Source organism: Gobius niger (genome assembly GCF_951799975.1).
Source record: "Gobius niger genome assembly, chromosome: 4".
Taxonomy (NCBI): Eukaryota; Metazoa; Chordata; class Actinopteri; order Gobiiformes; family Gobiidae; genus Gobius; species Gobius niger.
In genome coordinates this window covers 21,044,771-21,063,952 of record NC_136855.1, presented here as the reverse complement: position 1 = coordinate 21,063,952, position 19,182 = coordinate 21,044,771, and the positions used below count along the sequence as shown (strand labels likewise).

Genomic DNA, 19,182 nt, shown 5'->3' with positions numbered 1-19,182 from the left:
TCCGCTTAGAAAATCCACATTGTTTTATTTTGTGTAATTATACTTGGTTGGTGATAGCCCCCACTCAACAAGCCCTCACCCAGCTTCCCTATCTTACAACTTTGTGGAGGATCTTTGTGTCCTGTTCTGTGGGATGCATTAAAAGGTGTCAATTAGCGAATCATGAAGGCTGCCATTTTTTACCTGAAAACAACAAAATATCCAGGTGCAGATTGGCAGCCTCGTTTCCATCACGAAATTTGACTTATTGTGTAGGAGTTTTGTGATGACGCACACCACAAGCAACAAATGATATAAATGTGGATCTCACACTAGTGCTTTAACTGTATAACCTAATATCGCTTTCATTCATAGGCACATTAACACAGTTTGTTTGATGATTTTTTCTTTATCTCTCCTTTGTCTCAGTGTAAATGTTTCCCTGCCGAGCGACAAAAGCACCTTGATAAGGCCATAAATATTTGATCAAAGTGTGTTCTGGCATTGATGGTTATGACATTTAAGTGCGACTGATGCCTTTTGTAGTATTTTCTGGATTGACAGTAATTGAACCGTTTCCAACAACATTAAAGGCCCCGCTGCATCTAAGCACACATTTTTGAACCAACATGACAGGGCCAAGCAAACTGGTCCTGTGGCATGGATTGGCCATGACGGGACCTCCTGCTTTGTTCAGTGGCAGACCCCCGGCCATTCACTTACAAACGCACAAACGTCACTAGAATCATTTGATCTGCCTTGCCTCCATGAATAGTTAATATATCCTGTTTAGACAAGGGAATCCAGTAGAGATGAGGGAAACTATTGTGGTTAGTTTAAGGCTAATCCATCTTGATCTATAAACTAAATCAGTTTATCAAAGTAAAGCTAAAATGGAACTAAATTAGAAGAAATCAAAGCCAGATGGAAGACCTGAGGGATATTACAAAGCATTGTGGCTTCTTGTGCCCTGAATATTGCTGACCAAATGTTAATTTTGCATTGTTATTATGCAGCTTTTGTTCATTGTCAATACAAACCAGTGCACACCAGGTGACGCCAGGTCTTTTTGGGTGATAATTTTGCTTGATTTTTCCACCTCGCAAACAAACCAGTTTCACAGTTCTCTTCCACCTACGCTGCCACTCGTCAATCTCCAATTCAAGTTCCATCTAAATCCAATCTGCAGATATATTGTGAGTGACAAACAATCGGTAAGAAAGAATCAATACAGACGAAAGAGAGAAGCCCTTTCAGCAAAACTGCACACTCTTAATGCAGTGATTATGGGCTGTGACGGACAAGAAATCATATAAAATCTCATGCTTTCTCCATTAATCCCCTAGTTTAAAAGCAATTCCTAGTATTTTCAAGGTATAATTTATGATATTATACTGAAGATGAAAGGGTTGAGTTATTTCTCCATCTTCACTGCAGGGTGTTTGTAGGTCTGTACTGTGTCCTCCTTGTGTTAGTGGCGTCTTTCAACTGCTGCCTACACAATATATTGCCAAAAAAATATTGTTATTACAAGATATTGCAAATCTGACCATCCGACTGAGATGCTTTTTGCCACAGTTGAAAAACAAAAACGAATGTGGCTTACAAATTTGTAAAAAATTCAATTTAAGTCATGATTTTCTTATATTGCTTCCAATTTAGCCCGTTTTTGTCCTGATTTTGTATTTCTGACTTAATTTGACATTTAAAGAGACTAGATGCAAGTTGGTGATTTTACACTCACTACTGCCACCTCAGGTCATACGTGTACCTGCACCTTCTATATTAAGCTCGTGCATGGCGGCAATTTGGACTTTTTGAGTGACAGTGCAGGATTTTAGAGGCAGTTGTGGTGAACAGATCTGGGCTGATTCTACACATTAGGACATGGTTGGAACATGTTGGGGGAGGAAACTACATAATTTTTAAACTCTGTATAGTCCCTTTAAGTAAAGGAGAAGATCTGCAGAGCCCCTCTCCCCTCTGTTAAGGACATGTACTGTCACACGCAATGCCGTCAAAATCGCCAGGGACCCTACACACCCATCACACAGTCTCTTCAAGGTAATGCCTTCAGGGAGGAGACTGCGGAATCTACGGGTCAGTTCCAGTCGACTGATGAGCAGTTTCAAACACAAGGCCATCGGGAAGCTGAATTCACATGGTTTGACAAATAAAAAATCTTAAATCTCCTATTTTACTTCCAATTTTGCCTGTTTTTGTCCTGATTTCGTATTTCTGACTTAATTTGGCATTCAGATTAATTCACCATGTAGAAATGCTTTAGTAAAATATTGCAATTGTTGTTTTTTTAAACCTGCTACAAGTAATGGTCAAAAACACACCACCGTTCTTGCATGTTTTTTTTTCTAGAATACAGCAAACAACACACACAAAACATACCCAGGACCGGGCAGAGTTTTAATGACCGAAACTGTCGGTAAAAATAACCAGGTAATCTGCGGCAAGAATCCCTACCATTTTGAAAGCAAGTGGTCATCGCCATGGTTACTGATGGACCACTGTGCATAAGCCCTGTATCCAATGAACAAATCTGCCCTAATGGTTTTGGCGTGAGTCATAACCAAGTCCAGGGAGACATCATTGAAGGCGCACTTGAAAACGGGAGTCTTTCATATTGTCGCTAATCGAATATTGTGGAGATGGAGAGAAATCGTGTTCAGTTACAATGCTGTGTCAGTAGTGTAAAGCCTGACCGTTCACTGTAGCTTGTGGCAACTTTATCATGTAGCTTTCACCCGCTCATTCAGAAAAATCATAGTAACGTAATAAAAAAAAAGGAAGGGCCTACAGAACAAGTGGTGGTATCCTTCACATTCATACTAGTTTTTGGATTATACAAACGTAACATCCCAGTTTTGTATAGAAATGGAAGGATTGATGGGAGATTACGCGAGCTTGAAGGCCATGCTCGCATTTGCATTTGCACTGTGTGTGTGAATATGTGTTCGAATTAGGATTCAGCAGGCATATGCCATCCAGCTCTGCAGATGTGGATGTTCTGCTAAATTGATTCTCAACCCTCAAGAGGCCCGGTGAGCGCGAGTGTGTGTTGGTGCGACACAGAGATATCTGCCCGGCTCCGTGCCCTACCTCTGCTTGTTTAAATTTACTCCACAATCTGTCGCCTCCCCTGTGCTCCTTTCAAAAAAAACATTCTTAATGCCCTGTGTGTTGCGCCACGCCTATCATCCTAACCTGCAATGAGTGACTATTAATAAGGTGAAGGCTGCAGGAGGGACCCAGAAGCCCACAAAATCACGGATTTGTAAGCAGCGAACAATACTGCTTCCCTGGAGTGCTTCCTCGTGTATTTTTCCTATCACAAATATATATCCTGAATAGTCTTTGTGCCAGTTTCAAGCTTAGATGAATGAATGATTAAAATGGTAAATGGTATATCACGCATTTCAATTTTCACTGAGCATTCCTTTTTCTTATTGCCAAATGATTTACACTGGTATAGCCTGGGAAAAAAAACAAAATAAACCCAGCAGGCACCGCCATAAATGGGGAAAACCTTTTTCATAGTTAATAACTTTGCGCCGACACTTACCCGTTACTCATGTTTGATCTATTGTAATTTGTTTAGCATCTTCCTATGAGATCTGTATCTGTCTCCATATTTTATCACAGCGTTTATGACAGACATGATGGATGCCGATGAGCACAGCGGAATAACAATGACCGAGCGTCTGTGAAATGAACAGAGCGGCGATACATTGTGTATGAGATCCTGTGTGGAGGAGATTTTACCATAGATTTAGTTTGTAATATGTTTCCTTCCGTCAGAGAAATCCCTCGTTTCCCAGGAGGCCTCAGCTCTAATGGGGTTTATTAGAGTGCAGATTCAAATGAAATCGTTGCAGTGCTGTCGGTGACTTTTTTGCCGGATGGAAAACATCTGTCTGCTACTTCCCTTTAAATCCCGCGCTGGTGGATCCCTCGTCTTCTTAATGTGACATGTGAATACTGATCTCCCCCACAGTAATGGTTATTTATCTACACACAGGCCCTTTTCCACAGATACTCTTGTTTACCTACAGCTGGACCGGCTCAGTTATTGGCACTTCAAACACCCCCCCTTCATTTTCACTTAGAGCTTTGTTGTAACTTATTTTATGTCTTGTTTATTGCAGCTCTTCTTCCCTTTAAACAACTCTCATTTGTTTTTTTTATTATCCACATTTTTTATGTGTCGCCTTAAAGTTTAAGACGAGTCATAACATTTCAAATGAATTACCAATTAATCTCCAAAGCCAGTTTCCTTTGTTGCCGTTTGCATTTCTAAGCCTTGTCTGAGTGAGTTTGTGCTTTTTATTTAATAAGAGAATGTTAGGACCTCGAGTCAGCTAGTGTAGTTGCAGGTTACAGCACCGTAGTAATAACACCGTAATAGGATGAATTTAGCATGGTAGCTTTTGGACTAAAAGAGGATAATGCATTTCGTAGCCTTGTTTCTACATTATTACCAAGAAAGTATCATGTTTCTTGGTTATTTACAGTCTTTATACTGGGTTAGAGGTAGGTTTAGGACTATTTATTGAGTTATCATTATGCGTAATCATTATTTTTGCCAGCAGGGGCTCTGACTTAACCAGGACAGGCTCAGTGTCGGCCCGGTCACAGCTTCCGGCGACCCTCGGCAGGCAAGATAAAGCAGGAGATACATTTAATTTGTAGTCGAGGTCTGATGACTGCTGGAGGTATAAAAGCCTCTGAATATGCTGCGCTGTAAAGAAAGTGCTACCAATACTGCATAGTGCCATACTGCATAGTGAGCCATAAAACCTTTGCAGCTCAATTCAAGATACAATTCATGTTAGCGATACATACGTCATTATAATATTACTTTACGCCCATAGTATTTACTTATAGCTCCCACTTTTTACAGTAAAAGAAAGATTTCATTTTTACAGAAAGAAAATGAGATCAGTTTTTTGTTTATTTGTTTGGGACAGTGCATGATAAAGCAGTACTAAGTAACTCATGCAACTAGAGGCCAAAAGCGCAACTGCAGGCGTCGCAGCATTTTGTGTTTCTTCTTTACTCATTAATTGTCCGTGAGAGTAAATACCATGTTGACAGAAAAGACAAAGGGAGAGAGGGATATTGTTCATCCAATAACACAATGGAGATAATGGAGATAAAACTTGCTGTAAATACTGTTTATGTGGCGCGAGCCCGCAGTTAGCTTTGCCCGTTAGCCTGTTAGCTCCTTCTTCGTGATTCCATTAGTGTGTATTGGTGACTCCGACCCATAGGCAGGGAGGTGCAGATGTGGTTTTCTGGCCAGAGACACCAGGGGCAGATGAAAGACCCCCCCAATCATCCATCAACACTTGTATTACCCCAAGATAAACAAGTTGCGCACTCTCAAACACACTCTCATTCTTCCTGGCCTATTATACATGGTTTTAGTGGTAGGGGAAACCATGTACGCAGAGAAGGGGAGAACATGCAAACTCCACACAGAAATGCCCCGTCCAGGACCATCTAGCTGTGAAGCACAAGTGCTAACCGCTGCGCTACCGTGCCGCCTGTATTAATTTATACACCTAATGGCTTTTTCTTTACACCTTTTAAAAACCTGTCACAGTATCGCATAGAACTGAATATACAAAGAACACATTTTGACAGGTAATAAAGCAGAAAGTGCCATCTCTCATAAATGTGTGAATACTTTCAAAGCCTATAATTAAGAGAGTTTGTTTCTGTCTTTCAGGTGACATGCAACTGCTTTACCATCAGTGACGCCGAGCTGCAGGAGATCGGAGTGGGACTGTATCCAAGGTAACATGTAAGAAGATAGACATCTTAGAAACAACAAAAAGCTTCATTAATTTCATGGATGAATGGATAATTTCCTCATCAGTTTTGGTTTGGTGTAAAAAGATGAATTAAAGTTTCTCTTTTTGTAAATCAAATTGTAGTAGAGGAGCTTCCTAACACATCAGTGCAACATAGATGGTCCCACCTCCTAATGTTCATGTTCTTAGTCAGACACACTCCCCTCATCGCTGTCCTGACAGTCCTTTGAAGTAAAAGGAGTTGTGGGGAAAAGGCATAAAGAATTTTTGTTGAGGCGAAAAGTTGAAAATGAATCTTGACAGAATGTTATAACAGTGTTAGGGAGGATATCGCACAAAGGAGTGTCAGCAGATGAAATGCTGTTCTAGTGCAGGGCTGATCCAGGCAGTGCAGGACGAGTAATCCCTGCATTGAGACCTGGCTGAACAGGGCTGGGGCCTGTCAGAGCACAATGTTGCTCACAATAACACTGTGCCTCTGTATTCACACAGTTTAACTGGGATTTCAGATAATCAAGTGACTAAACGCGGTGTGTCAGTGTTCAGGACCATCTGTGTCATAATTCATCCATAAACAATGCCCTCTTCACAGGACGCCCCAAGTGGATTCATATTTTGGGTTGCTTAGCAACCACGGTTTATCCAAGAAATCGGGATTTCTGTGTTGGGAATATGCCCTAAGTCAATATCTTTTTACTGTTAGTTTTAGAGTTTAACTTCTTGGTATAAGCTGCAATATTGTATTTTCTCTTTTCTTTCGAGCTATAACGGTGTTTCTCCTTGATCTTTTCAGCGTTGTATTGGACTGTGTGTAAATAATTGGTATGAACTGCTTAGATTAGGATCTGTACCTGTGCATTGGTATTTTCTGTGTATTTGTGTCAGTGACACAGCGATAAAAGAACGTGTCACGCTGACAAAGGAAAGGGCAGGTATCCATGTCCTGCTCTTGTCCCTGTGTGCAGAGTAACAGTTAGTAAAAGATAGAGTGGGGCAATTTTGGTAATGTGCAGCAGGATTGTGTTAATTAATCTAATTAGTATGCAAATGAGCTGCTCTTCGTCAGATAAAAGCGTTGTTTGGAGGTTTGATTTCCACTTGATATTCAACCTGCAGCGTATCTGCCATACAACAAAGACCGGAGGTTGGCTAACACACTCACAGCTCTGTGAATGTGATAAATAATGTGATAAATTAGAGCCGCACTAATGGAGATGCTGATAAAGCTCACAGAGCTCTTAAGAATTAACCAAGTGTGCACTCACACTTGTGTTTTTATAGTCACTAAAATACTAAAACACTCGCTTCAGCAGCTTGTATGCTTTCACTGGAGTAATTTACCAGTGGCTATGTTTATCATGTGTCACCATGGTTACTGCTCTCTGAGTGACGTCATTGAAAGATACAATATGGTTTCTTTGGCAGGCCTAGTTGAGACTCAGGTCCCTCCTGTGTCCCAAGTTTGTATGATCGCACAGACAAGAATGCTGAGCGACACGAGGATCTGCTCTCATTTTGTCAAACGGTGCTGGTAGATTTCTGTATTTGCATGGTTGTTTGACTTCTTCAGAGCGTCCCAGATTATTATCCCGAACAAGTAGGTACAAGATCTCTCATCCCCAATGTTTAACCCTTCGACAGCTCCACAGATGAGTGATAAAGACGTCTGGAAACGCTGCTGTCACTCTGCTGGATCCGCTGGGTGGACGCTGGTCTTAAGGGATTTTGTGCAGGGATTTCGTTGCTCGTCTGTTGTCTCTTGTAGCAGAAATATGTGGATGCCAATTACCATTTCTGTCAGTTCTGGTCTGTGTAAAAGCCCTGAAGAATTGGACATGTGGATGAGTCGTTTGTTGAATTTTTTAAAACTTTACCGAGATGCAAACCGCTTCAGGGTTTATTTACCGCCGTTCCCTTCACTTTTATCTGTTGACTTTTGGACGTATTGTAAACAATGTGGATTCTTTGTTGAATTGTACATGTCTTCTGCATTTATTACCAGTTACCGTCATGCTCTTTTAATGTTATTTTTTCACAGCTTATCCTTGTTAAATCATGACTGCAGACCGAACTGTGTGATGGTGTTTGAGGGCACCAAACTCCACCTCCGAGCAGTAAAGGACATCGAGCTCGGCGATGAGGTACAGCCCTCACCTGATCAAATAATTTACAGTTTAAAAGTTATTTCTCTTCAATAATGCATTTTCCGCCTCCTTTAGCTCACAATAAGTTACATTGACTCAATGGCACTCACTGATGATCGACGGAAACAACTTGAAGAGCAGTATCATTTCACCTGCTGCTGTCAAAGATGTGACTCCAGAGACATGGTAACATCCACTGGTGCATCACTATAGCTACATAAAGAAGAGGAAGTTGGAAATGGTTGGATATTTAGGTGATATTTTGCCATGAAACGTATGGATTTGAATATTAAATCCTTGTTGTGAGCAGAACAATCTGGCCCGATCTTGTGTAACTGAACGCAGGCTTTAGACTAGATGTTTGCGCAGATGAGGTTCGCTCTGTGTAATCTTCTGCTCCAGACTAAACCGCAGTGAGTGGGATGAACAGGAGCTGGACAGACACCCATGGCCACTGGTTATGATTCACAGTAATTCCTCCCCAAGCTGCTTCTTCCTACAGACCAATGTTTTCCGAGCAGCGGGGGTTGGCGGTGGGTATGGAGGGTGTGAAGGGAGCACGTTCTGGTGTTTTGATCACGTTTCTGCAGCATGTAGAGCCACGGTGCTCTTCACGATACCAAAGCCAGCGGTATGTTCTCTTTCTCTCAGGACAGGGCCTATGTTTAACTCACAGTGGAATAAAGTTTGTTGTTTATCCCGTATGAGCTTGAAAATGATGCAGCTTAAATGTAGGAGGAAGTTCATGAGGCAATGTTAATGTTAAGGTGAGGAGAGAAGAGGGGAAGAAGAAGCAGGTGCTTGTTGCAGTCACGGCACGCCTCAGCCGATCTCCTCTTTCTAAGCCCCGCCCCCACGTCCCCCGGCCATGCAAGCACTGGCACACCGTTTGTTTGCAGGCAAGATGTCACTCTCTTCTGCGCTAATGCTGCTGTTGCGCCAGGCGGAAGAACGGGTCCATTGACTTTTTACCAATAACTGAGCTTTTGTTGATCATTTTCTAAATAATTCGCTGCATCCTCAACCTATGGGGTATTTGAATAATAAAACAACGGTCTAAGACAGGGGTAGGCAAGTTTGCGTCATGGAGGGATGATTTTCATCATTGCCAAAACAACAAGGGCTGAACCTCAGTATTGTAGACTAAAGTTAAGAACCATTTTCAGCAAATGCCAATGTTTTACATCAGTGGTTCTAAAGTGGTCTGGCTCCGAGACCCGCCATTACCTTAATAACAAGCTGCAACCCAAATAAAACTGTAATTTGTCATTTATCTTATTTTATTTACCACACGTTTTTATTGAACAAGCTGTAGATTTGCTTTTAAGACTGAAATTATGATCAAAACAACCCAATAATATTAATTTAACAGACTCCAGTGTGTTTCTGTGTAGTTTCAGATTGGAAATATTGAAAAAAAAAGTTCCCTACAGGCTCGTGACCCACTTTTGAGTCCTGACCCACCAGTTAAGAATCACTGTTTTACATTATATGTGATCAAGTGGGATGTTCTGCAAAGACATTTAAAAAATACAATATAAAAAGAAACTATTTCTCGACTACTTTAACAGGTATTTGATCCCTTATTTGCATAATAATATTTCTCAAAATCATATTGGAGGCCAGAGGTTCTGCGCTGGAGGGCCAGATTTGGCCCCCGGGCCTAACATTGCCTACCCCTGGTCTAAGAGATGCTTGAGACAAAAAAGGGTTGGGAACCACTGATATAAATGATAATGAGTTGTTTTAAATTAATTTAGTGCCAGGACATAAAATGTAATGGCAATGTTTAAAGGCAGTCGCTTATTAAATGTTGTACAACAAACAAACAAACAAAAACAAAACAAGTACAAGTTTGTGTTTCCAGAATTTAGTCACAGAGCTTTAACTACAGGAGGCCTGCACTAGCACTAATCAGGACTTGATTGGGGACGGGTGCTGAGATTTTGGTGGTGAGAGAGTTAACATCAGGATCCAGCAGCTCAAAATACGACGCTCTTTCTACTTTCTGATTAGATACTTGTCTCAAGAACTAAAACAACAACATTACAAATACTATCAGTTCAGTCAACATTTGGTTTTCTACATACTGCAGATGGATATTCTTTATGAAATGCTACATAGCCTACCTTTAGCTGAGAAAATTAGGACGTTACTTATTGTTGCGCCAAAAAGTTTTGCTGCTTTTACTACATTTTATGAGTTAAGCGCATGCATCTATTCATGGGAAAAGATGATATTGTGTGCTGGTGCATCTGCATAATAGCTCAACCTTGTGAAATATTAAAAGTCAAAAGCAACTGTTACTTTGCTATATATAATGCTGCATAATTTAACATAATTATTGTCACTCTCTCTGGACCCCATTAGACTTTGTAATATACCTTCAGACTTGCATAGAGTTATTGTTGGACCTAAAATGGATAGAATAGATGTAATTGTCCTTAAATAAATGAACTGTTGTGAAGAACTCTCCACTTGCAACAATGCCCAGTGCTCTTTAGGAACTGTGTCTCTATGTCTTATATAGGATAAGCCCTTTTACTCTGGGCACTACAGGAGGTTTCCGCTTCAGATTTCTCTCACTTTGAAGGTTGAAAAGGTGGATTTCAGATGAATTTTCACAGACCAGCACACAAGGACATGTTGTTGATTCAGAGCAGAAGAGCAGAGCGTTACATGTTACACGATAGAGGCCTCTCCATTCTTTGCTCCTGCGCTTTAAACCTTCACACTGGCTCTTATCACCCGCTCCCCTCCACTTCCTGTGTGCCTGTCATGCTCCGCCTCTTCTCGAGCTCGCAGTCTTTGCCTGAAATATATCCTTGTCTTTTGTTTTTCCATCTATCATAATCCAGTCTGTCTGCTCCGCTCTCGATGACACTTTTGTCTCACTCGGCTTTAGTGGTTTGAAATCAGTGTTTGTGGAGAGAAGCACTTTAGTGGGTGATCCAGAACAACGGCTTATGTTTTTTTATGCTTTGGTCAGGACAGACAGGCCTTTGTTTTCCCAGTCTTTGATTTTTAGGTAATAATGATGGCAGGTTGGGACAGGTATAGGGTTATGACGTGTTGTCATAGTGATGAGACTATTTGTCGGTGGTACTGCATTTCGTGCATGTCATAGGCACTACCTGGTCATACCATTTTGTTACATTGTAATTCTTAAAAAATAAATGGCATGCAATTTGATAGTATTAATGGATCATAATTTTGACCTTAAGATTTACAGCAAGCATTTGAAGTGGAAAAAAAAGAAGGTGTTTTTCATTGTCATCTGTTTTCAGGATGCATTGATGGCATCCGGTGAAGAAGCAACGTGCAGTCTGCTCAAAGATGCTCTCCCCAGACTGGACGGACTAAAAGCGGAGTCAAGTATCCTTTCAACTAACTACCTTAACTACTGCGTATGACACAATGATGATTCACGTAACACCCTTTTGTTACCTTAATTCAATCAACTTTTTATTTGTTTGATTGTTGTCTTTCCTTAAGTCATTTGTTAGACTGGCCTGAGCTCCTGGGCCTCTGTAAAGAGCTGCTGTCCAAAGCCGGTGGCCGTTTTCCTGATGAAAATCTATCCAAGCTCAAAGTCACAGACGTGGCTCTTGATGCCTGTATCCAGCTCGGACTCTGGGAAGAAGCGTTAGAGTTTGGACTGAAGACACTTCCGGTTTATAGGTACACACAAAACATCCGCCGTAGCTTACAGAGCGTGTATGTTTTAGGATCTGATTGACTAAACATTTGCACAAGTGAAAAAACGATCCAAATCCAAGTGCAGTTGAGATTTGCATCTTTCATCAACGGCAAACGGCTGCAGCACAAATTTGACCTGTGGGACCTAATGAATATGCAAAAGAGGAAGATTTTCCAATTTGTAATATTTGAGGCGGAGAAGATGCAAATAGTTTTTTTTTAGCAGGTGCTGCTGTTGCCCCCTCGAAATCACCAGGGAGAATCAGTCGGCTTTTCAAAGTTTATTTCGAGCTCAAATATTACAGAAAAGAAAAGGGTAAACATAGGTCCCCTGTGAACAAAGAATAAAATAGTTTAGCGTACTATGGATTAAGTTAAAATGGACAAACAGATAAAACGACACTTACACGTCCCAGATGTAACAAGGCTTAGGCCACGGCCCGACTACTGCGCCACAGCTTCTGCCCTGAGGCTGTGGGCCTAGCTCTTTTAAACTAGAATAAACAGGTCACGTGATGGACGCGCTTCCGGTTTCAATTATAAAAAGACAGTGTTTAATTTAGCGAAAAGATTAATAAATACTGTTATTTACAGTGAACCATTTACCAACAATAAGAAAGCGCTTAAATACTTTGTCGAAAATGGGCTGACAACACCCTCCCCCACTAAAAATAATGTTAAACCAACATTCCCTTAATCCTACTGGGGGGTCTTACTTGACTTAAACCATAAATTGTAGCAAATAAACAATTTGAACCACAACAATCCTTCACAAAAGAGTCCAGGCTAAATGAATAGTGTCCGTCATCCAAGAGTCCTTTGGCACGGCGGTACGCGCAGGTTTAAAGGTCCATTTCCGTATTTGGGTAGATAGTCCGTTGAAGCATTGGTGGGCCCCAGAATCTTCAGAATTGGCTCAAGGAAAATACCTTCGACCCAAGATTTTGTAGCAGCATAGCAAACCAACTTAATAGCATGTACTACTTAAACAATAATTAAAGTACATTTACTACTATTGCACATATCTCTATTGCACACAAGCCACATACTTTAAAGTGCAAAGTGCAAAGTGCAACTCAATTAGCAGGTACATAAAGTGCATGTTACTACTGCATTACGACTGGGAATTAAAAAGGATATAGGTTGGCCGAGGTGCTGAAGAAGCCGTCTCGGACCCTCGCTGGTTTGGACACACCGACAGGACAGGTCTGCACTTCCCGGACCGTGGGCTCACCAAGCTGGTCGTAGGTGTAGAAGCGCCTGGGCCGTCTAGTTCTGACAGGTCTTGCAGGTCCCTCCGAGGAGTCAGAGGAGGATGCCTCTCGCTCAGATGAATCCGCTTCCTGTACTGGCTCTGGCTCCGGCTCAGGGTCAACCTCTGGGATCAGGATCACCACTTCAGCTCTCTCCTCAGCAGGTGCAGCTCCCTGTTCCGGCTGTCTTGGAGTGGGGGCTCTCGGTTGGAACTCTCTGGCAGTTGGATTGAGCGGCTGAAAAACGGGTTGGGGTGGCATGACGAGATGATAGTCTTCCTCACTAGAGCTCTCTGTACCTGCAGGCTGGATGTTGCACTTAACACTTGTCCCTCTTCCTGGCGACGTTCTGGTTCTCCTGCTTCTCCTTTTAGGGTTGGGGACGACAGGCGCTGGTTCAACCAGGTAAGGACAAGGTAAGAGTAAGTTTCTGTGCAGCACACGTCTTCTCCCTACAGCATTCAGAGGCTCAACCACATAGACAGGGCTTCCAGGGCCTTTGCTCTCCCTCACCACATGGACAGTGTCCTCCCAGTGACTGCGAAGCTTCCCCGGACCACCTCGAGGCGTGAGATTTCTCACCAATACATGGTCACCCGGGTTCAGCGTGGAGCTCCAGGCGCGCTGATTGTAATAATCTTGGCCCTTTTTTGCAGACTTTCTCATGTTCGTCAGGGCAATGGCATAAGCTTCCTGCATTGCCTCTCTCCACTTCTCCGCATAGCCAGCAGGGGTCTGTTTCTCTGCGTCACCAAGCTTCTTGGGAAACAAGAGGTCAACTGGGAGGGTTGGTTCACGTCCAAAAAGCAAGAAGAAAGGGGAGTACCCTGTCGCCTCGTGGATGGTGGAGTTGTAGGCATGAACTACTTTGTTGAGGTGCTCCTTCCATCTGGCCTTTTGTGTCTCCTCCAGTGTCCGCAGCATACTCAACAGAGTCCTGTTAAAACGTTCGGCAGGGTTAGCTTGGGGGTGGTAAGGTGTAGTGCGAGAGTGTTGAATACCACCATATTCCTGGAGCTTCCGAAACAGCTGGTTCTCAAACTCTCTCCCTTGGTCGTGGTGGATCCTGGATGGAAACCCAAAGCGTGGGATAAATTCGTCAAACAGCTTTCTGGCAGCAGTTTTCCCGGCCTTGTCTTTGGTTGCGTAGGCCTGAGCGTATTTAGTGAAATGGTCCACTAAAACCAGGATATACTCTTCCCCTCCGTTGCTTTTCTCCAGATGTAAAAAGTCTATTGAGACCATCTCGAATGGTGCAGAAGTTTCAATGCTTTGGAGTGGTGTCCTTGTGACTCTGTTGGGCCTTTTGTTTTTGATACAGCTGCAGACACGCGTAACGTAGTGCTCCATCTCCTGCCTCATTTTTGGCCAAAAGAAGCGCTCTCGGGCCAGGGCCACCATCCGGTCAGCACCCAAGTGTCCCATCTCCTCATGGAGGTACTTGTACACCAGGGGCTTCAAGGGCTCTGGCACCACCAGTTGCAGCCTGTTGTTGGTCTTCCTCCACAGGAGTCCATCTTCACCCAGCTGCAGCTTTGGCCATTCTCTCAGGAGAACCCGGACTTGCTCACTCTCTGCAGCTTTGTCTCTGTACTTCAGGTAAGTGTTTTCTCTTTTCAGGTTGGAGACCCTCTGGATGGCTGGATCTGCATTCTGCTGGGCCTGGATGTCTTGGATGGAGAAGGGCTGAAGGGGTGGTACAGCACTGCCATCTGGTGGTAGGACATCCACATTACAGGTGACAGCAGAAATCCAGTTGATCTCACCTGTTTGGCTGCTTTTGACTGCTTTACAGATGCTGTCCATGACCTCCGGCTCACACTCTTCCGTGCACTCCTGCATGATGGTGTTGATGGGCTTAGGTCTGCGAGAGAGAAAGTCAGCATCTGTGTTAGCTGTTCCAGGTCTGTACTTGAGTGTAAATCTATAGTCTGCCAGCTCTGCAACCCAGCGGTGACCCGTGGCGTTGAGTTTTGCCGACTTGGTAACATAAGTGAGTGGGTTATTGTCACTGTAGACTGTGAAGTGTGGCGCGTGGAACAGGTAGTCACGGAAACGCTCTGTGATGGCCCATTTCAGTGCGAGGAATTCCAGTTTTCCTGAGTGCAGCTTGTAGTTCTTCTCTGCAGGCGTCAGGGTTCTGGATCCGTAGCCAATGACTCTCAGTGCGCCATCTTGTCGCTGGTACAGCACAGCACCGAGCCCTTGCTCTGAGGCGTCAACATGGAGAATGAAAGGCTGCTCGAGGTCTGGATATGCCATAACAGGTGGATTTGTAAGTTGGTTCACAAGCGTCTCTAAAACTGCTCTGTGTATTTCTGTCCACTGAACCGGAGAGGAGGGTGGGAGCTGAGCACCTGAATGTTTTGTCCCCTTTTTGTGGCAGTGTTTTGGCTCACCTTTGGGCTTTGCCAGCAGCTCATACAGTGGCTTTGCAGTCCTGGAGAAGTCCTGGATGTAAGCTCTGTAGTAGCTCAAGAATCCCAGGAGCTTCCTCACCTCTCTCACTGTAGCTGGGGTCTGGTACGTGAGCGCCTTTACCGCCTCCACCTCTCTTGGGTTCATCCTGTATCCTTCTGCAGAGATCACACGACCAACATACGTTACTTGTGGCTTAAACAACTCACATTTTTCGGCTCTCAGCTTCATCCCACAGGCTCTCTGTCGCCGCAGGACTTGTCTGACGTTTTCCACATGTTGGTCAAATGTGCGGCTGAAAACAAGGACATCATCCAGATAGGGCACACAGACTTCATCCCTCAGATCTCCCAGGCATCCCTCCATGTGGCGTTGAAAAGCAGCCGGGGCATTTGAGAGGCCAAATGGGATCCTGGTCCACTCATAGAGTCCCCATGGTGTAATAAAGGCTGTGTATGGTCTGCTCTTCTCGCTCATGAAGCCTTGGTGGTATGCTTTGCCCTGGTCCAGGACGGTGAACCAGGAGTTTCCGCCCAAGTTTTCCAGGATTTCTTGGATCCTGGGGATGGGATGACGGTCTGGCCAGGTCTTCTCATTCAGCAGCCTGTAATCAATGCATAACCGGAGAGTGCCGTCCTTTTTCCTGACGCAGACTACCGGTGAAGAGTAAGAGGAATAGGACTTTTGAACCCAACCTCTACTCAACAAATCCTGAATGTGAGCCTTGACTTCCTGATACAGGTGTCGGGGTATGGCATTGTATGTTCTCTGGACAGGAACAGAGTCTTTCAAATTAATGTCCATTTGCAAACCAGTGACACAACCAGCATCCCACTCATCTCTGGCAAACACGTCACCCTCCTCCACCAGCATCTGACGAACTCTATGCTGCTGCTCTGCCGAGAGGTGACTCAGATCTACAGGCGGGACCCAGGGCTCCCTCTGTGGTGCTTGACTGGGCTGCTCCGGTGAGGATGTGGCACTGCCCTCTGGTGACTTGGGCTCTAGTGGATAAACAGCATCAACACTGTGTAACCAGCCAAGCGTTGTGCGGCCACAAAGAGTAATATCACAGTCCGTTGTGTTTTCAACAGTTACCTTAATCCTCGTATTCTCTTGATGTTGAATGAGCTGCTCTCTTACTTTGAGTCCTGTGGGCCACGGTGTCTCCGGGTTAGGCTCCAACACGACGTGAGTTCCACAGAGCAAACCTTGCTGTAGGTAGTTGCATTGCACTTGGATGGCGTTCCTCTTTGGGACAGTAACTGGCATTCTTCCCAGACGAGCAATGTGGGGGTTGTTTTCAGGTGACGGCTTCTGTAAAACAGTTAGAACAGCCCTCGCAGTTTCCTGACCCACATCAAGCGCTGAACAAAATCTCCTTACCATGTGACCAGAAGGAAAACAGCTTCCAAGACCCTCATTTGCCAAAGCCAGCTCCTCAATTACATTAAATCCAATAATAGGACGTTCCAGATCCGTAGAGGCGACTAAGATAGGAACAACTACTGGTTCATCACTCATCCCAGCAACAGCATCTTGTGACAGTGCAAACTTCACTTCAATCCAGCCCTGATATGGAATCTTTGTCCCATTTGCTGCGGACAGATCCAGCCCTCCTTCTTCCAGTAACTCTTCCACAGGCCTCAGAGTAACATGGGGTAAGTGTCTCTGCTTCCACTCATCTCCAATAATGGACACTTGTGAGCCAGTGTCCCACAGCACTTTGGTGTCAACATTGTTCATTGTGGCTCGAACAAGGCACCTCCTCCCCACCAGCTTAGCAGTTTGATGTTGTTTACCAGTGAGGGGCGCTGTGGTGCAGAATATGTCTGTGTTCTTACCAAGATGTACGCTGGTTTCGATCTTGTTGGTGGAGGCTGTGGTGTTCCTAGGCGCTCTGCGGCAACCAACGGCCCAGTGGTCTATGCTCCCACACTTGTAGCAGTGGTCACATTTCCCCCCTGGATTGGTCCGCTGGCACTGGTGACACTGCCGGTTGGGGCGTGTCCTTGGTGGTGGTCTGTTGTAGTTGTGGCTGGCTTGTCCCCATGGTGGTGGTTGTCCGGGTGGCTGGTGCAGGCTTGACAGCTGAGTGGTGAGATTCTGAATGGCTTCACAGATTGCTTTGTTCCCCTGGTCTACTTTCTCCATCAATGGGTCACGTTTTTCAAACTTTTGCTTTTTATAACTGGTAGAGTTACTGTCATAACTGCTGCTCTCTGAATCAGTGAAATGTGGATCATTACTCACCGCTAACACCTTGGCTCTGGATTTGCTTGACAGCTTGCCCTTCCTCTCCATCTCCAGGTTGTAGGCGGCGGTCATTTTCTCCAGCAGAACTTCATCAGTTATTCTTGGATTTTGCAAATATGGCTTTAAGTCAATACGGATGGTGTCATCTTGAAGTCCGGTAAGTATGGTTTGCAAAAACTGATTTTGGATGAGCTCTGGGCTGTACTTCAAGCCAGTGTCTGCTCTTTCTGAAGCAAAGAGTATCTGTTGCCTCAAGTCCATAGCTCGAACTAGAAACTGGACTGGAGTCTCTCCGTGATCTTGTGCATCACGAGTTAAGGAGTGGTACAGCTCATTAGCATCTTTTTCAACAAAATGAGTCCGCAATATTTGTTTCAGAGCTTTCAATGACAAATCATCTCTACTTTCCAGATAACTTCGCAGTTTTGTTCCTGGAATAATAGCTTGAAGGACTGCGTCAATAATTTCGCATTCATCATATCCTTTCTTTAATGCTTTTGTAATTTGTCTTTCTAAACTTGAATATCCCAGCTTATCCGTTTGATTATGTTCACCAATTTGTCCATTAATTTTCAAGTCTTTTCTATACATTGGGTGAACAACAGTTTGAGTTCTTTCAGACAAATTATTAACGGCAGTAAGCGTGGTGGCAGAGGTGCGTGGTCTTACCACAGGTTCCGTGTTGCTGGGCGCAGTACCAGCTGTGTCCGCCAGAGGGCGGCGTGGCGACGTGGGACCAGACGTAGACAGCGTTTTTCTCAGTTCATCAATGCTGTCATTTATTTCCAATAACAATGACATTCCTCCATCTTCAAGCGACGTGACATCCTCACACTCCAAATGCTGCAGAATTAGCCTTCTCAATTTGCGAGGTGAGTTTTTTTCTTCATCTTCAACGTTGATTTCAAGTGTAGTGCATATTTTAAGAAGTTCCGAAGCAGGTAAGGCAATTAGCTTTCCCTCGATTTCTTCCAGCATATTTTCCCATTCAGACACTTGTTCGTTAAAGTCTGGCATGATTGGAAAGTCTTTTACCTTGGCTTTGATCGTGACTTGCGGTGGGTTGTGTCGTCTTCCTTGACCTCGCTTCCGTTAGCATTAGCTCCGTGATAGCTTCGTGTTGGCGTCTCTCGTAGCGTATTCCACTCACGAATATAGTCCACACACGCGCTCCGGTAGCCACAATCCACGGTAGCGGTCCAGGTCATCCACAAACTTAATCCAACCGGGCAGAAACACCAAGATTTTGTTGCCCCCTCGAAATCACCAGGGAGAATCAGTCGGCTTTTCAAAGTTTATTTCGAGCTCAAATATTACAGAAAAGAAAAGGGTAAACATAGGTCCCCTGTGAACAAAGAATAAAATAGTTTAGCGTACTATGGATTAAGTTAAAATGGACAAACAGATAAAACGACACTTACACGTCCCAGATGTAACAAGGCTTAGGCCACGGCCCGACTACTGCGCCACAGCTTCTGCCCTGAGGCTGTGGGCCTAGCTTTTTTAAACTAGAATAAACAGGTCACGTGATGGACGCGCTTCCGGTTTCAATTATAAAAAGACAGTGTTTAATTTAGCGAAAAGAGAGGGGTACAAAGATGG

The 19,182-nt window shown here is 43.9% G+C and overlaps 1 protein-coding gene across 1 annotated transcript in view; it reads left to right on the top strand.

Annotated features, from left to right (window-relative positions):
• smyd3 (SET and MYND domain containing 3) overlaps nt 1–19,182 on the top strand; it is a 64,874-nt gene that overhangs the window by 34,008 nt on the left and 11,684 nt on the right. The window contains exons 6-10 of the mRNA XM_079555358.1: nt 5,726–5,793; nt 7,849–7,951; nt 8,030–8,140; nt 11,242–11,329; nt 11,461–11,635. Of these exons, the coding sequence (XP_079411484.1) occupies nt 5,726–5,793; nt 7,849–7,951; nt 8,030–8,140; nt 11,242–11,329; nt 11,461–11,635 (545 nt within the window). The remainder of the gene's footprint in view (nt 1–5,725; nt 5,794–7,848; nt 7,952–8,029; nt 8,141–11,241; nt 11,330–11,460; nt 11,636–19,182) is intronic.